This window comes from Nelumbo nucifera, chromosome 8 (genome assembly GCF_055504915.1).
Source record: "Nelumbo nucifera cultivar China Antique chromosome 8, China Antique-T2T, whole genome shotgun sequence".
NCBI classification, from domain to species: Eukaryota; Viridiplantae; Streptophyta; class Magnoliopsida; order Proteales; family Nelumbonaceae; genus Nelumbo; species Nelumbo nucifera.
This window is the reverse complement of record NC_142656.1, coordinates 11,015,842-11,036,979: the sequence shown is the minus strand read 5'-3', so window position 1 is coordinate 11,036,979 and position 21,138 is coordinate 11,015,842. Positions and strand designations below refer to the sequence as shown.

Sequence of the window (21,138 nt, the reverse complement as noted above, 5' to 3'; positions counted from 1 at the left end):
GTATACATAGGGTCTCCCTTGGAAGGTTCTGCCACATCTCCCAAGAGATACCCTACTTTGCCCCTTCCCCCAATAGCCATCATGGCTTATTGGGCCCATTCCAATTAGTTTGATCCGTCAAACTTTACGGTTGTAATCTGAAAACCTGTCTCAGAACCACCCCCATAACTACTGTTCCCAAAACTGCCTTCTGCCAAATTCTTAAACTCCATTTCGGTCAAGAACCAGAAGTCTCAAAATTAGGGTTACTACAATCAAAACCAGCACTAGGACTACCAGCCACAATCACAAAATCAGTATAGAACCAATCTGTACTCACAGTAGATGTGCATGAAACATGTATAAAACTGATCTGAAATCAATAGCCACACACAACAGCAACAGTCCGAACTGTTTTCACCCCTTTAGAAGTGTTCGAAACCCCAAAAGAAAACTGAAAAACAGTTTGAAGAACAATCTGATATGCTGAAGCCAATTTGAGGTTTTAATCAGTCCTAAAAGCCATACACTCCAGACAGTACCGTACGGATAAGGTTTGTATTAGGGTTAATATGAAACCCTAAAACTGATCAATGTTGAGGAGAACTATTAGGGTTTGCCGCAGGGATAAGACAAAACCCTAGAGAATAGAGAGAAAAAACCTAGAGTGGTTCGCCACCCTTGCTGGATAGGTCCAACCTATCTTCTCTGATATTACTTCTCTCAGAAAATAAAAGACTTACAATAGGATGCAGTTCGCTGCCTACCAAGGTTACCCGAACCCTAGCCTTCTCTGATTCTTCCTGATCACCAACTCGCTGCAACTGTGGCACTTCTTCAAACAGTTGCTAATCCTCTGGAGATCTCCAAGAACCAGTCAATGAACTCTGCTTTCTCAGCTTCCAGCCTTAGATGGTTCTCATGTGGTCGGCTGGACTAGACTCACATGAGAACCCCTAGCTCTGATACCAAGTAGAAGTTCAGGATTGTTATCAGTCTTGAACTCTAATGGATTTCAGGATCGAAAGTAAGAAGAAAGGTAAGAGGAAAGAAGAGGAAGAGGGAGGAGAAGCAATAGAACACAAGAGTTGAAAGGAGGAGCAGAAGCTTGATGTTCTGCCGCCGCCACTTTAATTAATATTTATAGGTTATGCTCATTACATGGAAAGGATAGATCTGCCCTTAGTCTTTACATAACAAATAGAGCATAAAATAAGACAAATAAATAACAACTGAAACAACTAAATGACCAATAGCTAACCCTAGGCAGACTAGAACATCTTCTACCCTACGAACACAGCGGGACCGTAGCTGTGGGGCCCACATCAGTGTTCTCTACCGTCTGGTCTTGTCATACACAAGTATAGCAGCCGAACCACAAGTCTCTGATATCTCCCAATATCCTTTACTGGCTCACCTTCTGATGCATTGATTCTATGGTTTTGATCAATAGGTGTACTGGTTGCCTCGTTCCAAGCTTCTCTGTCTCTTGAAGAAGATCCAAGACATACTTCCTTTCAGAGATAAAAATTTCATGTTTTGATCTTGTAACTTCAATGCCTAAGAAGTATCTCAGTTCTCCAAGATCCTTAATTTCAAATTCTTTATGTAGATTCATTTTTCAGACAATCAATCTCACTTAGGTCATTCCCCGTGACAACAATATTATCCACATAAACAATTAGGACTAACACCAAAGATCCCCTTCGCTTCACAAATAAGGTATGATCGGATTGAGTCTAAGTGTAGCCAAAAGCAATCAAGGCCTTTCTGAATCTGTCAAACCATGCTCTGGGAGATTGTTTCAAGTCATAAAGTAACTTCTTAAGCTTGCATACCTTTTCCTTTTCAGCATCACTGTAGAAGTCAGCAGGAAGATCCATATACAGTTCCTCTTGTAGATTCCCATTTAGGAAAGCATTATTCACATCAAGTTGAAACAAGGGCCAAGAGTATGAGGGAGCAAGAGAAAGAAGTATCCGAACAGAGGTCATCTTTGCAACTGGTGCAAAGGTCTCTAAGTAATCAATGCCATAGGTCTGTGTGTACCCTTTTGCAACAAGTCTTGCCTTGTACCTTTCTATACTTCCATCTGCCTTATATTTTACTGTGTAAACCCATCTGCATCCAACTGTCTCCTTGCCCTCCGGTAGATCCACAATGTCCCATGTCTGATTCTTAATCAAAGCTTCCATCTCTTCCTGCATAGCTATCTTCCACTCGGGTTTGGAGAGAGCCTCACTAACACCCTTGGGTATAGACACAGAGTCAAGAGAGGAAAGAAAAGCACGGTAGGAAGGAAAAAGTCCACTGTAGGATAAGTGCTGTGAAATACAATGAGCAGTACACTTTCTCTTCCCTTTTCTGAGAGCAATAGGAAGATCAAGGTTATTTGTAACAGGGTTAGTAGAATCTATGGGAACTGAAACAGTAGCGGGACCAAGAGGAATACCTAAATCCATGTCAGCTGAATCTGGAGTCTCCAAGGAACCAACAGGAAGTGATGTAAGTTTTGCTGTATTGGAATCAACCTCCTTGTGAAGTCTCTGTCGTAAGTAATGCTAAGAAGTAGGATGCAAAGGAGGTGGTAAGGTAGGTGAAACAGGAGGGTCAAGCACAAGAGTAGACACAGGGACTGGAACTGGGAGAGGAATAGATTGCTGACTCACTTCCCCAGAACACTCCCCTGAGAAGGATTCTTTGAGAAGAAGTATGTGGATTCAAAAAAGGTGACATCCATGGTAACATACCGGCTCCCAGAGACTGGATCATAGCAGCAGTGCCCTTTCTGATTTTCTGCATATCCAAGGAAGACACATTTCTTTGCCTTGGGATCAAGCTTCAAGCGGTGAGGACCAAGGATATGTGCAAAGAAGACACACCCAAACACCTTGAGAGGAATATGAAACATCTCCCCCACTGGAACTGTAGATGTGATTATCATGCTTTTTGCAATCTCAACAATGTGTCTGTTCTTCCTTTCTGCAACACCATTCTGCTGTGGACTGTAGGGACAACTGCTCTGATGGACAACACCATATTCTAACAGATATGAGGCAAGGTGTTTTTCAAAATATTCTCTGGCATTGTCTGATCTGAACACCTTTATTCTTGTTCCAAACTGTGTTAGCACCATCTGATGAAATTGCCTCACCAAGGATGGCACTTCATCGCGGGATCTCATCAGGTAAATCCAAGAGTATCGTGAGAAATCATCCACAAATAAGAGAAAATATTGATAGCCTCCCATAGAAGGAACATGGTAAGGTCCCCACACATAAGAATGAATAACATCAAAAGAAGAACACCTTTTAATTACTAGGTTTAAATGAATGTCTACAATGATTTCCAAGTTGACAACCTTCACACTCCAAACTTGACAAACTAACAAACTCAAAAAGTTTTGGAAACAAAAGATCAAAGAAGAAAAAGGTAAATGGCCCAAACGATTTTGCCAAAGCATAATTTGACCCACAGACCCTGACTCACTATCCCTGCTGACATGATGACTCTGATGAGGAGGAAACACATCCAGGAGGTAGATCCCATTCACTTCACGACCACTCCCAATTGTCCTCTTTGAATCCAGATCCTGCAAAATACAATGACCAGGAGAAAAAATTACTGAGCAGTTTAGGTTCTTAATCAAACTACTAACAGATAACAAATTAGTGCTCAATATGGGAACATGAAGGATAGAGGGAAGAGAAATAGAATCACTAATCTTGACAGATCCCTTCCCAACAATGGGAACATGGGATCCATCAGCTGTGGAGGCCCTATCTCTGCCAGAACAGAGCTGGTAAGAGGCAAAAATAGTAGAGCTATGGGTCATGTGCTCTGAGGCTCCAAAATCTATAATCCAAGGAGGTCCCTCCTTACCTGAAGTAGAAACATAATTTGCAGTGATATGTGAACTACCTGTGTGAGCAAAGAAAGTAGAGTGGATTCCACCAGTACCACCTGTACCTTGCTGTTCGCTTACTACTGAACTGGAACTGTCTGTATTCTGCTGGTTCAGAACTGCTGCAACCGTAACAGACTCCAGAGCAGTTGTAGTAGGAGGGGCCGGAATGTCACCAGTAACTGCCATGTGAGCATTTCCCTTCTTATTTTTCAGTCTAGTCGGCACAAGACGTGGGTGAAGCTTCTGGTAAGTATCTCTTGTGTGTTTAGGCTTCTTACAATAGTCACAGATCAAATCTCTTTTATCTTCCTTCTTGATTTCACTGCCACCCGATCTCCATTTTGTTTGGGTTTCGTAGTACTCACCATGGCAGACTGATCAAAAACAGGATTTTTCATCATCACATCTCTCCTGCTCTCCTCCCTTGACACAAAGGCATATACCTGGGAGAGGCTAACACTGTCCTTGGAAAGAAGATGTTGTTTTGCAATATCATACTCAGGATTAAGGCCAACAAGAAATTCAAACACCCTATACTTCTCTAGATGTTTCTGATAGGTAGCTACATCCTTAGTGGTTTCCCAAGCAAATGTCTCTAAATGGTCAATCTCCTGCCACAGGGTTTTAAGGGCTGAAAAATAGGTTGCAACAGGTCTATCTCCCTGCCTTGTAGAAATAATCTGATTTCTCAATTGATAAGTTCTAGCAACATTCTCCCTCTGTGAATAGGTTTCTGCAACCCCATCCCATATTTCCTTAGCTGTATTTTCCCATAATTTTTTTTTTTACTTATATGGGGCAACATGGAATTACACAACCAAGTCATCACCATATAATTTTTCTGTACCCACCAGGAGTTGCTAGTTTCGGGTTTCACTTCTTCACCAGTGATATACCCTAATTTCCCACGAGCACCAATGGCCATTTTTGCAGATTGTGACCATTCTAAGTAATTTGCACCATCCAACCTAACTGTAGTAATGGTCCCTCTCCCGAAAAGGTCTCTAGCACCTCCTCCCACTGGTCCCATTTCACTCCCGGGCTTATTTTCAAGTCTGTGACCCTCCATGCTTCTCAAAAAGTGTAAAGAAAATAACTGAAATATGCAAGAAGATCAAATAAAACACTTCTGAAACCAACAACACCTTTCTGGTGTCCTAGACTGTCTTCCCACAAAAGATTCCTTTTCTGCGGGATGGGAGAAGAGAGAGAAGAGGCAGCTGCTCTCTCTAGAAGCCTCCAAATCAGGCAGGACTTGGACCGCCCCCCTTACAGAAAACTCCAAGGAACCCTAAAAAATTAGGGCGCCACTTCCTAGGTCAAAATTGAAGAGTCCAACAGAAACAAGACTCTTCCCCTTTCTCCAGTTTTTCCTGATTTTGATGAGAAACCCTAGACCAGCTACAGGGCAAACAGATCCACCAAAAAATCCAAAAACTGGGCTTACCTGAGATCTTCGATCAGCCTCTTAAATCACCATGCACTTGGCCAATCTAGGGCTGCATGAGAAAACAACTCAAGGAACCTTCGGCCTGCTCTGATACCAAGTAGAAATCACTGATTGCAGATTTAGTTGAATTCCTTGTGAAGGGAAAGAAGAGGAAGATGAAGATTTCAGCAGTAGAGAAGAAAAGAGGAGGAGAAAAGAGTAGGAAGTCAACCAAGATTCTTAGATTAACCCTAGCCGCCAACCCCTCATTATAATTTTTACTTAACTTAAAGGATGAGATATTACAAGGCTGCCCTTAGTAGGGCGGCCACTAATGTAGCTGAACAATCACAACTTAAAAACATAAACTAATGGGCCTAAATCCCAACAACTTCCTAACTAAATAACTTAAAATAAGAATAAAAACAACTATGCCCAACTCAACAATATATAATAAATTAATGCAAATATAACATACTGAATTTATTATATATATAAGTTCATATATAATATAATGTATGAAAATATTTTTATAATTGCATGCTGATTGCAAAATCCAAATTCTGATTCAATTACATAAACACATCTTCCATATCTGAGATGATCGGATTGGATGTTGGAATGGGTTGCAGATTTTTGGGTATCATTGACAGGCCTAAATAGTACTGGTCTTTTAGTACTAGTACTGCTACTACTACTATTGTTGTTATTTTATAAATATTCTTGAAGATAATAGTTATTTATTGAATTATTGTTATTTCCTCTTTCCCCCACCTGCCCCTTTATCTTTAACATTGCCATTGCACTTAAATGGAGGAGAGATACCATAAATCAAACATATTTCTGTTCTCTTTGAGTCATCTGAGTGCTTGTTTCTGATGTAGTCACCCTTAGTATTTTGACATTCTGCAATTTGTTTATTTTGTTATTAGTTGGTTAATTTTCCAAGGTGTAATCAGGTTTGCACATCAAAGTCGTCAATGTCAAATGTCACTTTGGCTTCAGCCCCATATCAAGGTGCATTTGTCAGTTTTGCTTTTACCTTTTGCTTTTCCTCACTTTATGAAACAATGTACTTACTCTAGTAATGATCTTGTAATGATCTTGCAGTGTTTCTCTAAATTTGGGGATGTAGTTTTCACATTGACTCGATTTTTTCGAGGTGGAGCCAAATCCAGTCTTGCAAAGCTAAAATTGACAGAAACCAAAAACATGGGTTGAGTATCCAGCCAATGAATTTTACCAATCTTCTATTTTCATTTTTCATGCATATGTACATGCATTCATTCAACTATATGTATATTATTTCTTTGTTGTTTTGTCTATTCTTGTCTCTAGATTTATATGGCTGTATCTATAAGCCTTTAATATTCTTAATGGTGCTGTACTTATCATGGTTTGATGAAGTAACCTCTTTAACAGTTTTAGATGTCAAAGTGTGTTGTTAAAATATCTTGGAAGAAACTCGGCAAAAGGGAGAATTTAAACTTGCTGAGCTCTGCAAAATAACAGTGTGAAGGTCCTTTGTGACATGTAAAAAGGGGAGATTCTATCAGTGCCTCTGGGCCTATTAGGTGTGGCAAGTTGAAGTTGAACGAATGGTAATTATCTTTTATTAGGGCGTTTGTATGTGCAAATACAACTTAAGGGGATGCTTTATGATGGAAAGTTCTCTAAAATGCAATATTCTGGGTGGTTGGGGAGATTGCAAGTCTTGGATAAGGGAAATATGAATGCATGGTTTTCTGTTATACTATCATTTTTAGATACCAAAGGATAGAGATGATGGCACAAATATGTTGGAAATTCAGTGTAAATGGAGACTTGTCATATATAGTAGTATTCCAATATGTTGCACAGCTTCTTTTCTTAGTAATAGTCATAGAGGGGAAAACAAAAGAAAAATTGCTTTTGTTGTGACGGAAGAGATCTGCTGCAATGCAAAGTGATCATCTTTTCCCTTTGCTTAAAGAAATATCAACTGAAATGCCAAATCCTTCAATAATATGAAAAATTACTTCACTTTGCTCCTCACACTCACCTCACAGCACATCCAGCTGTGCATTGGAAACATCTTCCCATGAATGACAATATAGAAGTACGGGAGATGTTCCTGATGTGTGGCTGCAATGTGATGTGAGGTGGGTGTGAGGAGCAAATCCAGTTTCCTTGTTCACCATTACATAGCCTCTCTTATTTTTTTGGTTTGGGGGATATAAAAGATTGGAAGCAAACAAAGGAAAGGATCATTAAATAGCTTCCACCTAGATTCAATGAGGGACATGAAACTATGAAAGCTTGTTTGAAACTTAAACAAAGGAATGGATGATCAATTGACTCACTGCTTGCCTATGCACACAACTTCCCTAAAGAATAGATATCCGGGCTTTCATGATCTCTTACTCCACCACAGATACGTAAGAGAAATGCCACTATGAATCTGTGGCAAGTCAGGAAAAAATAGCTGGATTCTAAAAGCGATATCGGGTAAACCCAAGGTTGTGATTTCCTTCTAGATTAAAAAACGGAGAAAGGAAAAAGGGCTTGTTTGCAAATTGGACCTGGAGAAAGCCTATGATTTGGTGGATTGGGATTTCCTTCTAGAAGTGTTAAGGTTGAGAGGTTTTGGAGCGAGATGGTGCAAATGGATAAGGGGCTGTGTTTCCTCCTGTCATTATTCCATTTTGGTTAATGGAGTTGCCAGAGATTTCTTTCTAGCTAAAAGGGGCCTTCAACAAGGTGACCCCCTTTCCCCTTTCCTCTTCACTCTAATAGCAGATGTGTTTAGTGATTTGATCTCAAGGGCTGATGCCAACAATTTACTATGAGGTTGGAGAATTGGAGGGAATAATGTGGTGGTTACCCATTTACAATTTGCAGATGATATTCTAATTTTTTGCGAAGGAGGAAGGGAGGAATTGATAAGTTTACAAAGGATGGTATCCCTTTTTGAAAAGTTCTCCAACCTCAAAGTAAATTGGAGCAAAAGTTGTGTAGCAGGGTTAAATAAGGAGAGAGGAGAGGTTGAAAGCCTAGCTAGTTTGTTGCGATGTGAAGTAGGTGAGTGGCCTCTACAGTACCTTAGTCTATCCTTGGGGGTGGGGGGAACCCGACTTCTGTCAGCTTTTGGGATCCGATAGTGGAAAGATTCACAAAAAGGCTTGCTAGCTGGAAGAGAAACTACATTTCTCTAAGGGGTAGAATAACCCTAATAAAGTCAACATTGACTAATTTGCTAGTCTATTACCTCTCAACCTTTAGGATCCCCTTAAAAGTGGCCAATAAATTAGAGAAATTGATGAGAGACTTCTTGTGGGAGCCAGGGGATAAAAGAAGATCATTTGGTAAAGTGGGAGGTGGTTTTAAGGAGTAGGGATAGTGGAGGCCTAGGGTTAGGAAACATTAAACTTAGGAACTTGGCATTGTTGGGTAAATGGCTATGGAGGTTTCCTTTGGAACAAGAGAACTTATGGCATAAGGTAATTGTAAGCATCCATGGCATGGCAAACAACGGATGGGACGTTGTCCTTGATCCTAGGGCAACAAAGGCTTCTCCTTGGAAAGGAATTCACAATTTGCTACCGTCTTTACTTTAGCTGGTCAGGTATGATGCTTGTATGGGTAACAAAGTTCATTTCTGGGAGGATATCTGGCTTGGGGACATTCCTTTCAAAGATAGATTTCCACCTATTTTTTCTTTGTCCCTCAACAAAGGGAAAGTGATTTCTTCAATGCTTGTTAATGAAAACTCTTGGGATCTAGGATTAAGGAGAGGGTTAAGGGAGCATGAAATGGGCTTAGTAGATGAATTAATTTCCCTTCTTAATATTGCATTCCTGGACCTCTCTTGCCAGGACAGCAGGATCTGGTTAGAGTCCCCCTCTGGCTCCTATACCTGTGCCTCTTTTTTCTCCGCCCTTCTTCATTCCTCGCACCCAGGAGGCTCCTTTCCTACAAAGGAAGTCTGGTGTAGTCCTGTACCCTCAAAAATAAGAGCCTTTTGTTGGGAGGTGGTGCTCCAGAAAATTAATACTCTGGATAATTTACAAAAAAGAAGGCCAAATCATTGCCTCTCCCCTCATGTTTGTTGCCTTTGTTTGGGAAATGGTGAGACAGTTGCACATCGTTTACTTCTTGTCCCTTTGCTTCTTGTGTGTGGAATTGGTTTTCTTCCTTATTTGGCTGCAGGTGGACTTCTCCCCCAGATGTGACAAGTCTTTTCAACCCAAGCTTCTTCCTACTATTAAAGAAAAGGGGGAGAGTGATGTGGAGGGCAACAAGAGCAGCCATTTTTGGTCCTTATGGGAAGAAAGGAATAACAGAATATTCCAGGGGGCACAAAGATCAGCAGAACAAATTATTGACTGCATAGCCATTAAAGTCATACATTGGCTGAAAGTAAGTGACTTATTTAAAGACTTTTCAGTGGATGATACACCAAGGGGATGGTCAGCAGTGGCAAACTCTTCAACCAAACAGCCTGTCCCTCAGCCTTCTTGGACACCTGCAGCACAACAAAGGGTAAAATTAAATTTTGATGGAAGCTCCATGGGTAACCCAGGACCTTCGGGAGCTGGGGGATTCTTTAGGGATGGGGAGGGCAGAATGGTGTCACTATACTCTAGTCCCATAGGAGTGGGAGACTCTATGAGAGCTGAAATTTTGGCTCTACTACAAGGCCTGAGATTTGCGAAGCAATGGGAGTTTCAGAACTTGGAGGTGGAAGGGGAGTCTAAATTGTTAATAGGGTGGCTGCAAACAAAGAAGTTGGGTGTATGGAAGTTTAGACAGCAAATAAAGGAAATAATCTGCTTGGCAAGGGAAGTTGGAGTAACATTCAAATGGCTAAGGAGATCAGCAAACTCTGTGGCAGATAGCTTAGTAAAACAGGGGACCTTTAGGGAAAACTTCTTTTGAGCTGTACTGTAATTCTTGATGTCATTTTGGGGTCAACGCTCTTTGTCTGGGTGGTTGACAGTGCAAGATGTAATTTGATATCCTTAATGAAAGTCACCGTTTCCAATAAAAAAAAAGTATCTTAAAGAAAGCTAGACAAGCCATGGTCAAATCAAAGAGAATGGTTAATTTCTTGATTGATATAGGGTATTGGTATGGAAATGATTTAAAATTTTAACCAGCTTTGGTTTACTTATTTGATCAATTAATTTATTAACCAGGCTCCTAACAAAGTGTTTCTTGATTTTAACGGGTTTTGGACTAGCAACTTTAAGTTGGTGCAAGATCTATCTCACAATACACTGCATTTTTTTAAATCTTTTTTCTCCAATAAACTTATCTTTACTTCCTTGTGGTTTTCTTTTTTTATTAATATATGTTTTTTTGATAAATGAGTAAACATTTTATTAATCCAGCAGATAAGAGTTACAGGCAACCTAAGGAAAGGCATGAGATGCAACCTTTCCTTTAAGGATTGATCACAGAGTTACAAATTCAAATGAAGATAAGTTAAGTTACATGGTGTCCCAAAATAAAGAATCCTGAGAGACCCCCTGTTTAGCAGGTGAGTCAGCCACTGTGTTTGCTGATCTGCCTACCCCTTGGACTCTAACTGTCGTATTCCTAGTTAGCCATTTGATTTTTTTTTCAAGGAGATCTCTACCACCACTTGAGAGTCCCCTTCAATAAGCAAATGCTCTATCCCTAGCTGGTTTGCAAGCTGGAATTCTTGTACAGAAGCAAGCAGTTCAGCCCTTAGAGTCTCCTAGACCCACATGACCTGATTATAAAGAGATGATACTACTGTCTTTATTTATCAGAACTCCTCCTATAACCAAAGGTCCAGGTTACCTCTGCTACTCCCATCAAAGTTCAGATTAATAAACTCCTCCCCAAGTGGCATCCATTCTACCAAATATCTGTTCTTCTTGGTAGAAGCATTAGCCATTACTAACGAACTCCTCCGAAGATCATCAAAGGAAAAGGTATCAAACAGGTTTAATGTTTTCAACCACTAAATTGCCCTTGTTAGAAGAAGACTCAGAACACAATCTTTAACTTCCAAAAAGCTTCTTTCCTTTTTAGAAAAAATTCTGGTGTTCCTTTTCTTCCCAAACAATCCACAAGATAGCTTCTCTGATGCACTTCCACATAATTCTCCCCTCTCTTTGTGTGCCACTCAAAGGTAGATGGACTAAACAACAAGCTAATATCAGATGGAAGGTTCCACCTGACCAAACTGAGGATTAGGGAAGGATCCGCCTTCAAGGGTGTTGCAAGAGTTGCCCGTCGAGATACTCCAACATCCCAACCATTCTCCGAACAGCCATGAATGCTAATCACCACCTTGTGCAACAATCTCTCTCTCTCTTCAAAGGCCATCTCCATAACAACTTCCCTAGTAGAGCTTCATTCTTAAGAACTAAGTTATCCAATCTTAATCCCCGTTCTTCCTTACTTCTTCTAACTATCTCCCACCTAATAAGATGATCTTTCTTCACTATCACTTTTTTTAACTTTTTAGCTTCCCTTGAGGGTATCCTGAATACCGAGAGGAAATAAATCAAAAGACAGCCCTAATCAAGGTCATTCTACCCCCTAATGAAATGTAACTCTTCTTCCAAGTTGCCAACCTCTTTTCAAACTTTTCCACATTTGGATACCAGAATCGACTTTCTTTTGGGTTAGCGCCTAGAGGAAGGCCCAGGTAGGTTAAATGCCAAGAGGACATGGAACACTCTAAGCAGCCTGTAATAGCTTCTATCTCCACCCATCCTCAACAGCAAAGATCTTCTCTGTTTTGGCCAAAATTCAGAGGAAGGAAGAAAGCTAAAATCATTTGGAGCTGCATCTCTTTTGCAGTGTGCTGGTCTCTGTGATGGGAAAGAAATAGGTGGCTATTTGAAAGAAAAAAAAAAAGAAATATTGAAGTGATTGTGCTTTGGCTTGCAAACTTGTCACAAATTGGGCTCTCTCCCTTCAAGAATTCGAGCAAATCAGTCCTTCAGATTTTGCAGAGAATTTCTGGGACATTCGTGAGATTCAAGCTTGTAATGTGAATCATTTCAGTCTTGAGTGATGTTTTGATGTATTGTTGTAGTGGGGTGTCATCTTGACACCTGAACAGATTGTACCTGCTTTAAATTTTTTAATAAAATATTTTCTTCATTACTCTTCAAAAAAAAAAATAGCCTCTATCTCCCAATCCTCCAAATTGATTCTAACCATGCAATTTCTGTTAAAGTCGATTGTCAGATTAGAAGCAGACTCAAAGGATATAATAAGATTCTTTAGATTTCTCACTCTCCTTAGATCTCTCCCCTCACAGAAAATGATAATATCATCCACAAACTGATGATGGGTCACTGGGACATTATTTCTGCCTATCCTCCAACCGCTTAATATATGTTGCAGAAATACCTTTAAGGGGAGGTAACATCTCGTGCCTCCTCTTAGGGTGCTTCATGCTTGTACTATTTCTATCTCTATTTAATAAAATATCATTAATTCATAAATATATATATATATGTTGCGGAAATATTTTCTGCTGTTCAATTTTGTTTACCCTTGTGGGCTGCAACATAACAGTAAATATTCTTCTATAGGGAATGCTAAAGAGGTGAAGATTACTAGGCCACAGCAAAGCTGTTTACTGGCATCTCTTACTCATTTGGTAATATTTGGATTTTGTCTAGTACTCGTGGTTTTCATTGACTTATATCCTGATTGTAACATTCTAAATGGAGACTTTTCTTTCTTATTTTGATTTTTCATTCATAGACTACTTCAGTGGATGAAGATTGCTCCGAAAAGCCATTGTCTTCTGTACTTGAAGCTAGTAGAGGCAACACTTGCAGCCAATTGGGAGAAATCCTTCCTGCTAACCGCTCAAATCTTACTCACAAGCATGATTCTCCTTCAACCATAAAACATTTAAAAGATCCGTTTTACAATCAGAAGAGATTGCGGGTTTCTGGAAAGAAATCTTCAAACTATCAAGACTGTGAAGTGTTAGATTTAACTTGCAATTCTCCACAAGATGAGCAATCAAGCATGGCAGAACTTATTGTACCTTGTTCTTCTAAGAAGCCTAAAATAATAGAGATAGATTCTGATGCAATGGGACATTCTGTGAACTTTCTTTCTCTTGAGAATTTACATAATGCTAAAATAGCAATATCAAGCTATACTTACTCCACTAATAATTCAGAGACGCAAACACAGCTTTCTACATGTGGGTTGGCAGAAACTGGTATTGGTAGCAGTAGTAGTAGCAGAGACATGCAAAACAAAGGTGTCATTCCTACTGTACGTTGTGATGATGAGGAGAGGAAAGGTTCTGCATTTTTGATTCAGGTAAAATTTCTGAAAATAATGATTAAGTGGCTTTATTCATTTTATTGTTTTTGGTTGGGCACCTTTCATAACTTAACTGATTCACTGACCATAACTTTTCCCCTTTGCTTTTACTCACTGTTATCATGGTATGGAGAGAGAGAGAGAGAGGAAATAACATGTTTTGGATGCTTCTAATATGGTTTTTGCAAAAAGTTTCAAGTCCGATATTGTTAATTACTAAATCATCTCTGTTAAATGTATTCATGTGTTATCTTGTATAATGTTATTCAGTTATTGCAGCAATGATCTGATCTGCTAGGTCTGTTAGTGCAGTCCAAGCCTTAAGCATAACTTTCTGGCCCAATATTTCTATGGGGCTGGCCAGCCCTATTAACTGTCAGTGTTAGTGGTCCATGCCTGAATTCTGCTTGAGTGTAGACATGTTGAAACATCTAGGCTCAAGGCATTACCTACAACTAGGTGATGTGTCAGGATGTAATTTTTGGGCAGGTGTAAGCCTATTCTTATCTAAATTGTAATCCCAAGCGTTGCTTATTTATTTAATGGGCCCTAATGTTAAGCCTGGGCCTCACATACCGGATCCTATATTTTTCCATGTACTTATGAAACTAAGAAGACTTTTACTTGTTGGCTTGTTGCTTTGTGGTTTATTTGGTATTCCTTTATCATGCAAAGCTACTTCTTGTAACTAATGTCAAAATTTAAATAGTTAGGACAACGCTTTATTGAGTTGGGACTCCATCATGCTAAGAAATGGATTTAAAGTTAGAGAACCTGGTTTAATTTTATGTGTGTTACAGGTCAAAGAAAAACTTACTGTTGCAGAATATAAGGAATTTGTGGGTTTTATGAAGTCACTGAAATCGAAAACGATGAAGATGAGTAATGTTCTACAATCAATTGTGAGACTATTCTCAGCTCCAGAGAGGCATCATCTTTTGAAGAGGTAATGTTTGCCTTGCGCTTTAAAACCCTGGAGTGAAATGTGCACAAGGCAATGAATCTCTTGAGCTTGGCTTATTGATCGTGTTTCCAACTGCATTTATTTGTGATAAATTTGAAACCCTAGATTCAAATGAATGCGAAGGTCTCCAGATTTATTTTATCTTTTGATTACGCTATTAGGTCCCTTTCTTTGTAGAGGTTGATTCCACTAATTCCATTTTTGGGATTGCCTTGAGGAGTCCTTGGAGTCTTGCAAAATAAGTTGTGTATAATATTAGGAGCCTATTATTTAGCCAACGACTTATGTGATCTTGATCTTAGAGGTGTTAATAGTGGTTCTGCCTTGTTAAATGGATATTGATGAATGCTTGATGCAAACTTTAGCTTATCCTTCAATTATTGTCTCTTTGATTACTTGTTGTTTCGTTTTCCTTTTTTTCTTTTTTCTTTTTGTATATATTAATTATATATTTAGATGGATGCAGTTTTCATTTTTATTTTTTTTGTGGCATTTGGTACATAAACCCTACCAGAAACACTATTGGAAGGTTTACGAAGATTTTTCTGATTGAAAGAAGCCATTGACTAGCATCAACCTCTTTACTGGAAAGAAATGGGGAAGACTAGACAGCCCCTCCATTTATTGGGCTCAAGATATTCAAGTATTCAGCTTGAACCTTGGCACATAATCCATGTGTCATCTTACAGTGCAATTTTTTACATAGCTGATGCTTGGAAACAATTGATTTTTTTTTTTGGATATTATATAGAGAATGATAGTTTGTCAGTATTGGGTTTAGATTATTGCTATGAAAATCTACAGAAGTTTGGTAAGTGAGATAACTGATAAACACATTGGAATTTCTGTTTGTTGGACTCCAAGTCTGCCAACACATCTGCTGGCTGCTTGGCCAATGAAAAATTTAACAGACATGATTTGGTTTGGGGAGAATACCTTTTGAGTTGAGAAAGTGTGTTTTCAAAAGTAATAATGGTGTGGCTTAAGAACAATGGAATGGGAGCATGTCAATGCAGACATACTTTGAGAGAAACCAAGCATCTAGCTAGAGAAGTATGAGCTAGTTTCACTTAGGCTGAAAGATTGTGTAATTGTATGCCAGATGTGTTGGCCTTGCAAGTGGTTAACAGGGAACAATTGTATTTGGAATTTGGGAGGTCATTCCTAGGGTGACTGGAAGATATATTTGAGGCAGAATATAAAAGGGGTAACGGGTTATTAGGTAGTGGGGCTAGCCCAAAATAGTGGGATGCTTGGCATAGTGCATCTAGATACTACATATTTTCTTCATATAGTAATAAAGGAAGTATAAGAAGTTACCAAAAAATAGGAAGTTTAAGTTACTGGTAAAAAATGTGTATTTATTGGATACTCCCAAGGAGTTGGTGTGCACATCATCAGGCTGGACCTGTTGTACATATATTGCATTGTTGTGTAGCCTTCATATATATTCTTGTTCTTCAATAAAATTTCACCTGTTACTGATAAGAAAATATGAAGAAAGAGTTATTTTTTTCACTGCATTGTTGTTTAAATGATAAATTATTTTTGCATTGTTGTTTAAATATATATTGCATTGTTGTTTAAATGATAAATTATTTTTTTCACTATTTAAAAAATGATGTATTCTAATAATATGAGACTCAGGGGTTGGCCAAAACACTATATAACCTCCCTAATGCAGAATATACAAGAGCAATGCCTGATTTAGCTCAGGCCTCAATGCTCCTTCCATGGTGCCATTACCTCTGGAGTTGGAAAGCCTTGAAACCAGATGGAATGAGAGCTTAACTGTGGAAGCCAATGAAGTCAGGTCTTTGATCTTATGAATGTGTCTTGAGGGTCTTCTTGCCATATACTCCAATCCCTCGCCTTTCCTATCATCATCTAAGGTCATGTTTGGGAGTGCTTACGTTAAAAATAAGTGCTTATTCAAATAAGCACTTATTTGCATTTGGCACCCAACTTTTTTAAAATAAGCCATTATTTTATATTGGGCGTTTGGTAGTCTTTTTCTCTAATAAGTACTTAAATAAGCATTTGTGACTATTTTGTCCTTCATTTTCTTTCAAATTTTCAAAATATACCCTTTGAAAGCACTTTTATGAAAGCATTTTTACGAAAGCATTTTTATAAAAACACAAACAAACTTATATGAAAGCACTTTTATGAAGCATTTTTACGAAAGCACTTTTATGAAAACACTTTTACGAAAGTACTTTTATGAAAGCACTTTTGCAAAAGTACTTTATGAAAGCACCTTATGAAAGCATTTTAGAAAGTGCTTTCATAAAAGTACTTTCATAAAAGTACTTTCATAAAAGTGCTTTCGTAAAAGTACTTCCGTAAAAGTGCTTTTGTAAAACTACTTTCATAGAAGTGCTTTCGTAAATGTGCTTTTGTAAAAGTACTTTAAAAAAAGTGCTCACAAAAGTGCTTTTGTAAAAATGCTTTCACAAAAGTACTTTCATAAAAGTACTTTTTTAAAAGTGCTTTTATAAAAGTGCTTTCATAAAGTTCAACTAGGGATAATTTTATAAGTGGTATTTTAAAATTCAACTATGGATAATTTTGGAAGAAAAAAACTGAATAAGTGCTTATTGTATAAGCACTTAAAAAAGCTTGAAATTTGGGCTTATAAAATAAGCTCTTATTTTTAAAATAAGCACTTATTTCGGGCTTATTTCTCAAATACCAATAAGTGCTTAATGGCCCAAATAAGCACTTCTTTTAAATAAGCACTTATTTTTAAGCACTCCCAAATTGAGACTTTGAATCAATGATAGCAACTCCTCCCTTTCTTGGTTTGTTGACCCAACTAATCCTGAATGTGCTGAATCACCTCACTAAAACCGTCTCCAAATGCTCCTAATGCAGGTGGGCTTGGGTTTCCCAATGAGTCTTTCATTTTTTTTGATAAGTACTAAGAAATGTATTGTATTAATAGAAAGAGGAGGGTGAGTAATTTATCAAGAAAAAAGAAAAAAGAGGAGGGTGAGTAGCCCTCAATCATATACAAAAGGAAGTGTGCCTTTAACTATGTACAGATCATATCATCATATACAATGCATAGTTTTCAAGGTGCCAAGGCGAGGCTAGGCAACTGGGGGGCGCCTAGTCGCTTAGGTGATGGATTTTTTATGTTAAAAACATAGATCTTAGGGTAGCTCCCTAGGTACCATAACCATATTTCTTTAATAATTATTCATGATTTTCAAAGAAAATTATATATTTCATATTAAAGTATAGAAAATCAACATATTCATGAGAGGAAAAGGAAGATGGAAAATAAAATTCAAAAAATATAGGGGCTGAACCCTTATTTTTGTTATAGGAAAAGAAGAAAATAAAAAGTATTGGTAGTAGTAGTAGTAGAAGAAGAAGAAGAAGAAGAAGAAGAAGAAGAAGATATGGAAGAGGAAAATGTGCTGATTAGATAAAATTTTTAGTTCTTCCTTACTTATTGGTTCATGTTTTTAAGTCTTTGAGGATTCAATACAGCATTTAGCAATGTTTGTGTTGATTAAACCCTAATAAGTAAGAAAATGATAAAAAGAAATTAGTATGTAAACACACAAAATGATTATTTTAGTTTAATAATGTCTATTTTATAATTATAATCTCAAAAAAGAATGAATAAAAAAGTATTTTATAGTAGGAAGTAGAAAATTGTTAGGCGATTAGGCGAGGCAAGCCTCAAAGGGCGCCTTGTCGCCTAGGTGTCACCTTGACAACTATGATACAATGAGAGCTTTCTGAAAGAAAACTCAAAAAGATGATGGAACACCAATGATCACAGAAAGAGATGGCAGGCACATCCACAAAAAAAAAAAAAAAAAACTTCGAGCACCTGGCCCAGATCACAAGCAACCTTTCCACCTTCCCTAGGACCACCTCCACTGCATTGGATTTAGACTAAAAAATCCTTTGATTGCGCTCTTTCCACACCACTCAAAAAACTGCAAAAGGCAGGCTATTCCTCCCCACTTCCACTGCATTGGAATGACCTAAAGAATGTGGTGAGATACCGCTCACCTTGGAAGCCCCTTGGAGGGTGGCTTAACCTCCTGAAACAGAAGATGGAGGGGAAGAAGAGAAGGGAAGGTAGGAAAAAAGGAGGGACCCAGTGAGAGAAAAACGAAGGGATATTCATTCACACCTTTCATTATATGAGTATGGCCTTATATAGCTGGCCTACAGGTGTAATCATAGAGGGAATATCCTCTGACGGCAGAGTAACCAACTCTGAGTGTAACTAACTCTGGGGCTCTGTCGCATGTTCTTTCTGCCTCCTTGTGAACTGCTGATGGGTGGTGGTCTGCTCCACTCCCATTGTTGGGTTCGGGGGGAGTATTTGGGTCCCAACAGAATGACACCAAACCTGATAGGTATAGGTGCAGTGAATCAAAAGATGGTGGATGGATTCAGATCCTTCCCCACACAGGCTACAGGTGGCATCCAGCTCCATTCCACATCTCAGCAGATATTCAGCAGACTGGACCCTATCCCTAACAGCAAACCAGACAAAGAACTTGATCTTCGAAGGAACCTGAACCTTTCACAACCAGAATCACGGGACTTGTTCGCCTTCACCAAAAGAAACCTTGTAGCAACAACTGACTGAAAACCGACCTTGCTTCCCTTTTGTCGACAGCTTGACATCCCTGGAATTAGGATTAGGTTGGATAGCAAGCAAACTGCTTAACAGCCCTCCCAAGAGATCCACCTCCCAGTCACTTAGATTTCTACGAAATCTGGGAACCACACCACCTGGCCATTAATCAGCTCAAAGAACACTTTAACAGCACCTTCCTTGTTCACAGATAATGAAAAAAGGGGATGATACACTTCTTCCAGAGGCTGATCTGAACACCAAATATCATTGCAGAAAGAGACCCTATTTCCATCCCCCACCTTAAAGGAAACATGTTGCTGAAACAGTGGGAGCTGGACCATTATTCCTTTCCAAAAACTAGTGCCATAAGACTGTTGTGGTGCAAGTGAAACCCAATCTATCGGAGATCTACCATATTTGCACAACATGACCTGGTGCCATAACTGATCCGGCTCCTCCCCAAATCTCCACAGCCATTTGCACAACAGAGCATCATTCATCAATCTGAACTTTCTAAAATACAAACTTCCCAGTTCTTTTGGAGTGCAAGCAGAATTCCAAGAAGCCAAATGAATTTTCTTCTCATTAGGACCATCCCATAAGAAATTCCTCCTCAATTTCTCCAAGACACTAGAAACTGAGGCTGGCATAGAGAAAAGTGATAAATAATAGGTTGGCAGACTAGAGAGAACACTCTGAATTAGAATCACAATCACCTTCCCCCCTTAGATAGGAACTTTCCTTTCCACCCTGCCAGTCTCCTCTTGCAATGCTCAATAATTGGATCCCATAAGGAGGTGGACCTGTAATTTGCTCCAAGAGGCAAATCCAAGTATTTTGAAGGTAAAGAGCCTATCTGGCAGCCCAAAGTACCAGCTAATTCTGCAATATGTGGAACCTTCCCTACCGAAATGAGCTGACTCTTCTGCAGATTTATCTTCAGCCCAGATGCCGCTTCAAAACAGATCAATAAACACCTGAGAAACATCAAGTCCGCTTGAGCAGCTCTTGAGAAAATGGGAGTGTCGCCAGCAAACTGCAACAATGTGATCATTGGGCCATTATTACCTACTGAGAAACCTTCAAGAAAACCTCCCTTGATTGCCTTACTCATCAACCTGCACAACGGCTCCACTACTAAAGTAAAAAGAAATGGAGATAAAAGGGTAGCCTTGTTGAAGTCCCCTTTCTCCTTCAAAATAACTCTCCAATACCCCATTAATGATCACTGAAAACCAGGGGGCTGATATACAACAGGAAATCCACTTTCTCCAAAATACTCCAGATCCATTCTCCATAAAACATAGTCAACAAAAGGCCAAAGCACATGGCCATAAGCTTTTGCGATATCCAGTTTGCACACCAAATCAGGCTCCCCTTGTCGCAGCTAATAGTTTATGCATTTGTTTGCAATGAGAAGACCATCCCCTTGTTGCAGCTGAGGAAGGACCAACTTACCGATCACCTTTTTATGTTGGTTGGCCAGCACCTTAGGAATCACCTTAAAGAAACTGGTTATTAAGCTGATAGGCTGAAAATCCCCAAGGTCAGAAGCACCTGATACCTTAGGAATTAAGGCAATAAATGTTGATCTAGCACCTCGAGAGAGATTGCCATTAGCATGGAAGTCTCTGACTGCCACATTCAGGTCCACCCTAACAATGACCCAACACCTTTTGTAGAACCCCAACAGAAAACCATCAGGCCCAGGAGCTTTATTCCCTTCAAGATTTTGTAAAGCCTTCCAAACCACAGTCTCCTCGAACTCCCTTTCAAGCTAGGCCATATCTTCCTCTCCCAATTAGTTTAACTCAACACCATCCAGCTGAGGTCTAACCATGTTTTCTTCTGAGTAGAGAGTTTTATAGTAGCTTAGAATGCCCTCAACTACATCATGATCTTCTTCCAAGGATCTGCCCTCCATGGAA

At 39.1% G+C, this 21,138-nt stretch overlaps 1 protein-coding gene across 1 annotated transcript in view; it reads left to right on the top strand.

Moving 5' to 3' along the window:
* The window catches only part of LOC104592241 (RAD3-like DNA-binding helicase protein), a 66,476-nt gene that overhangs the window by 35,005 nt on the left and 10,333 nt on the right, over window positions 1-21,138 (top strand). Inside the window, exons 18-22 of the mRNA XM_010251475.3 lie at window positions 6,275-6,332; window positions 6,426-6,531; window positions 12,878-12,945; window positions 13,053-13,628; window positions 14,432-14,577. Of these exons, the coding sequence (XP_010249777.1) occupies window positions 6,275-6,332; window positions 6,426-6,531; window positions 12,878-12,945; window positions 13,053-13,628; window positions 14,432-14,577 (954 nt within the window). The remainder of the gene's footprint in view (window positions 1-6,274; window positions 6,333-6,425; window positions 6,532-12,877; window positions 12,946-13,052; window positions 13,629-14,431; window positions 14,578-21,138) is intronic.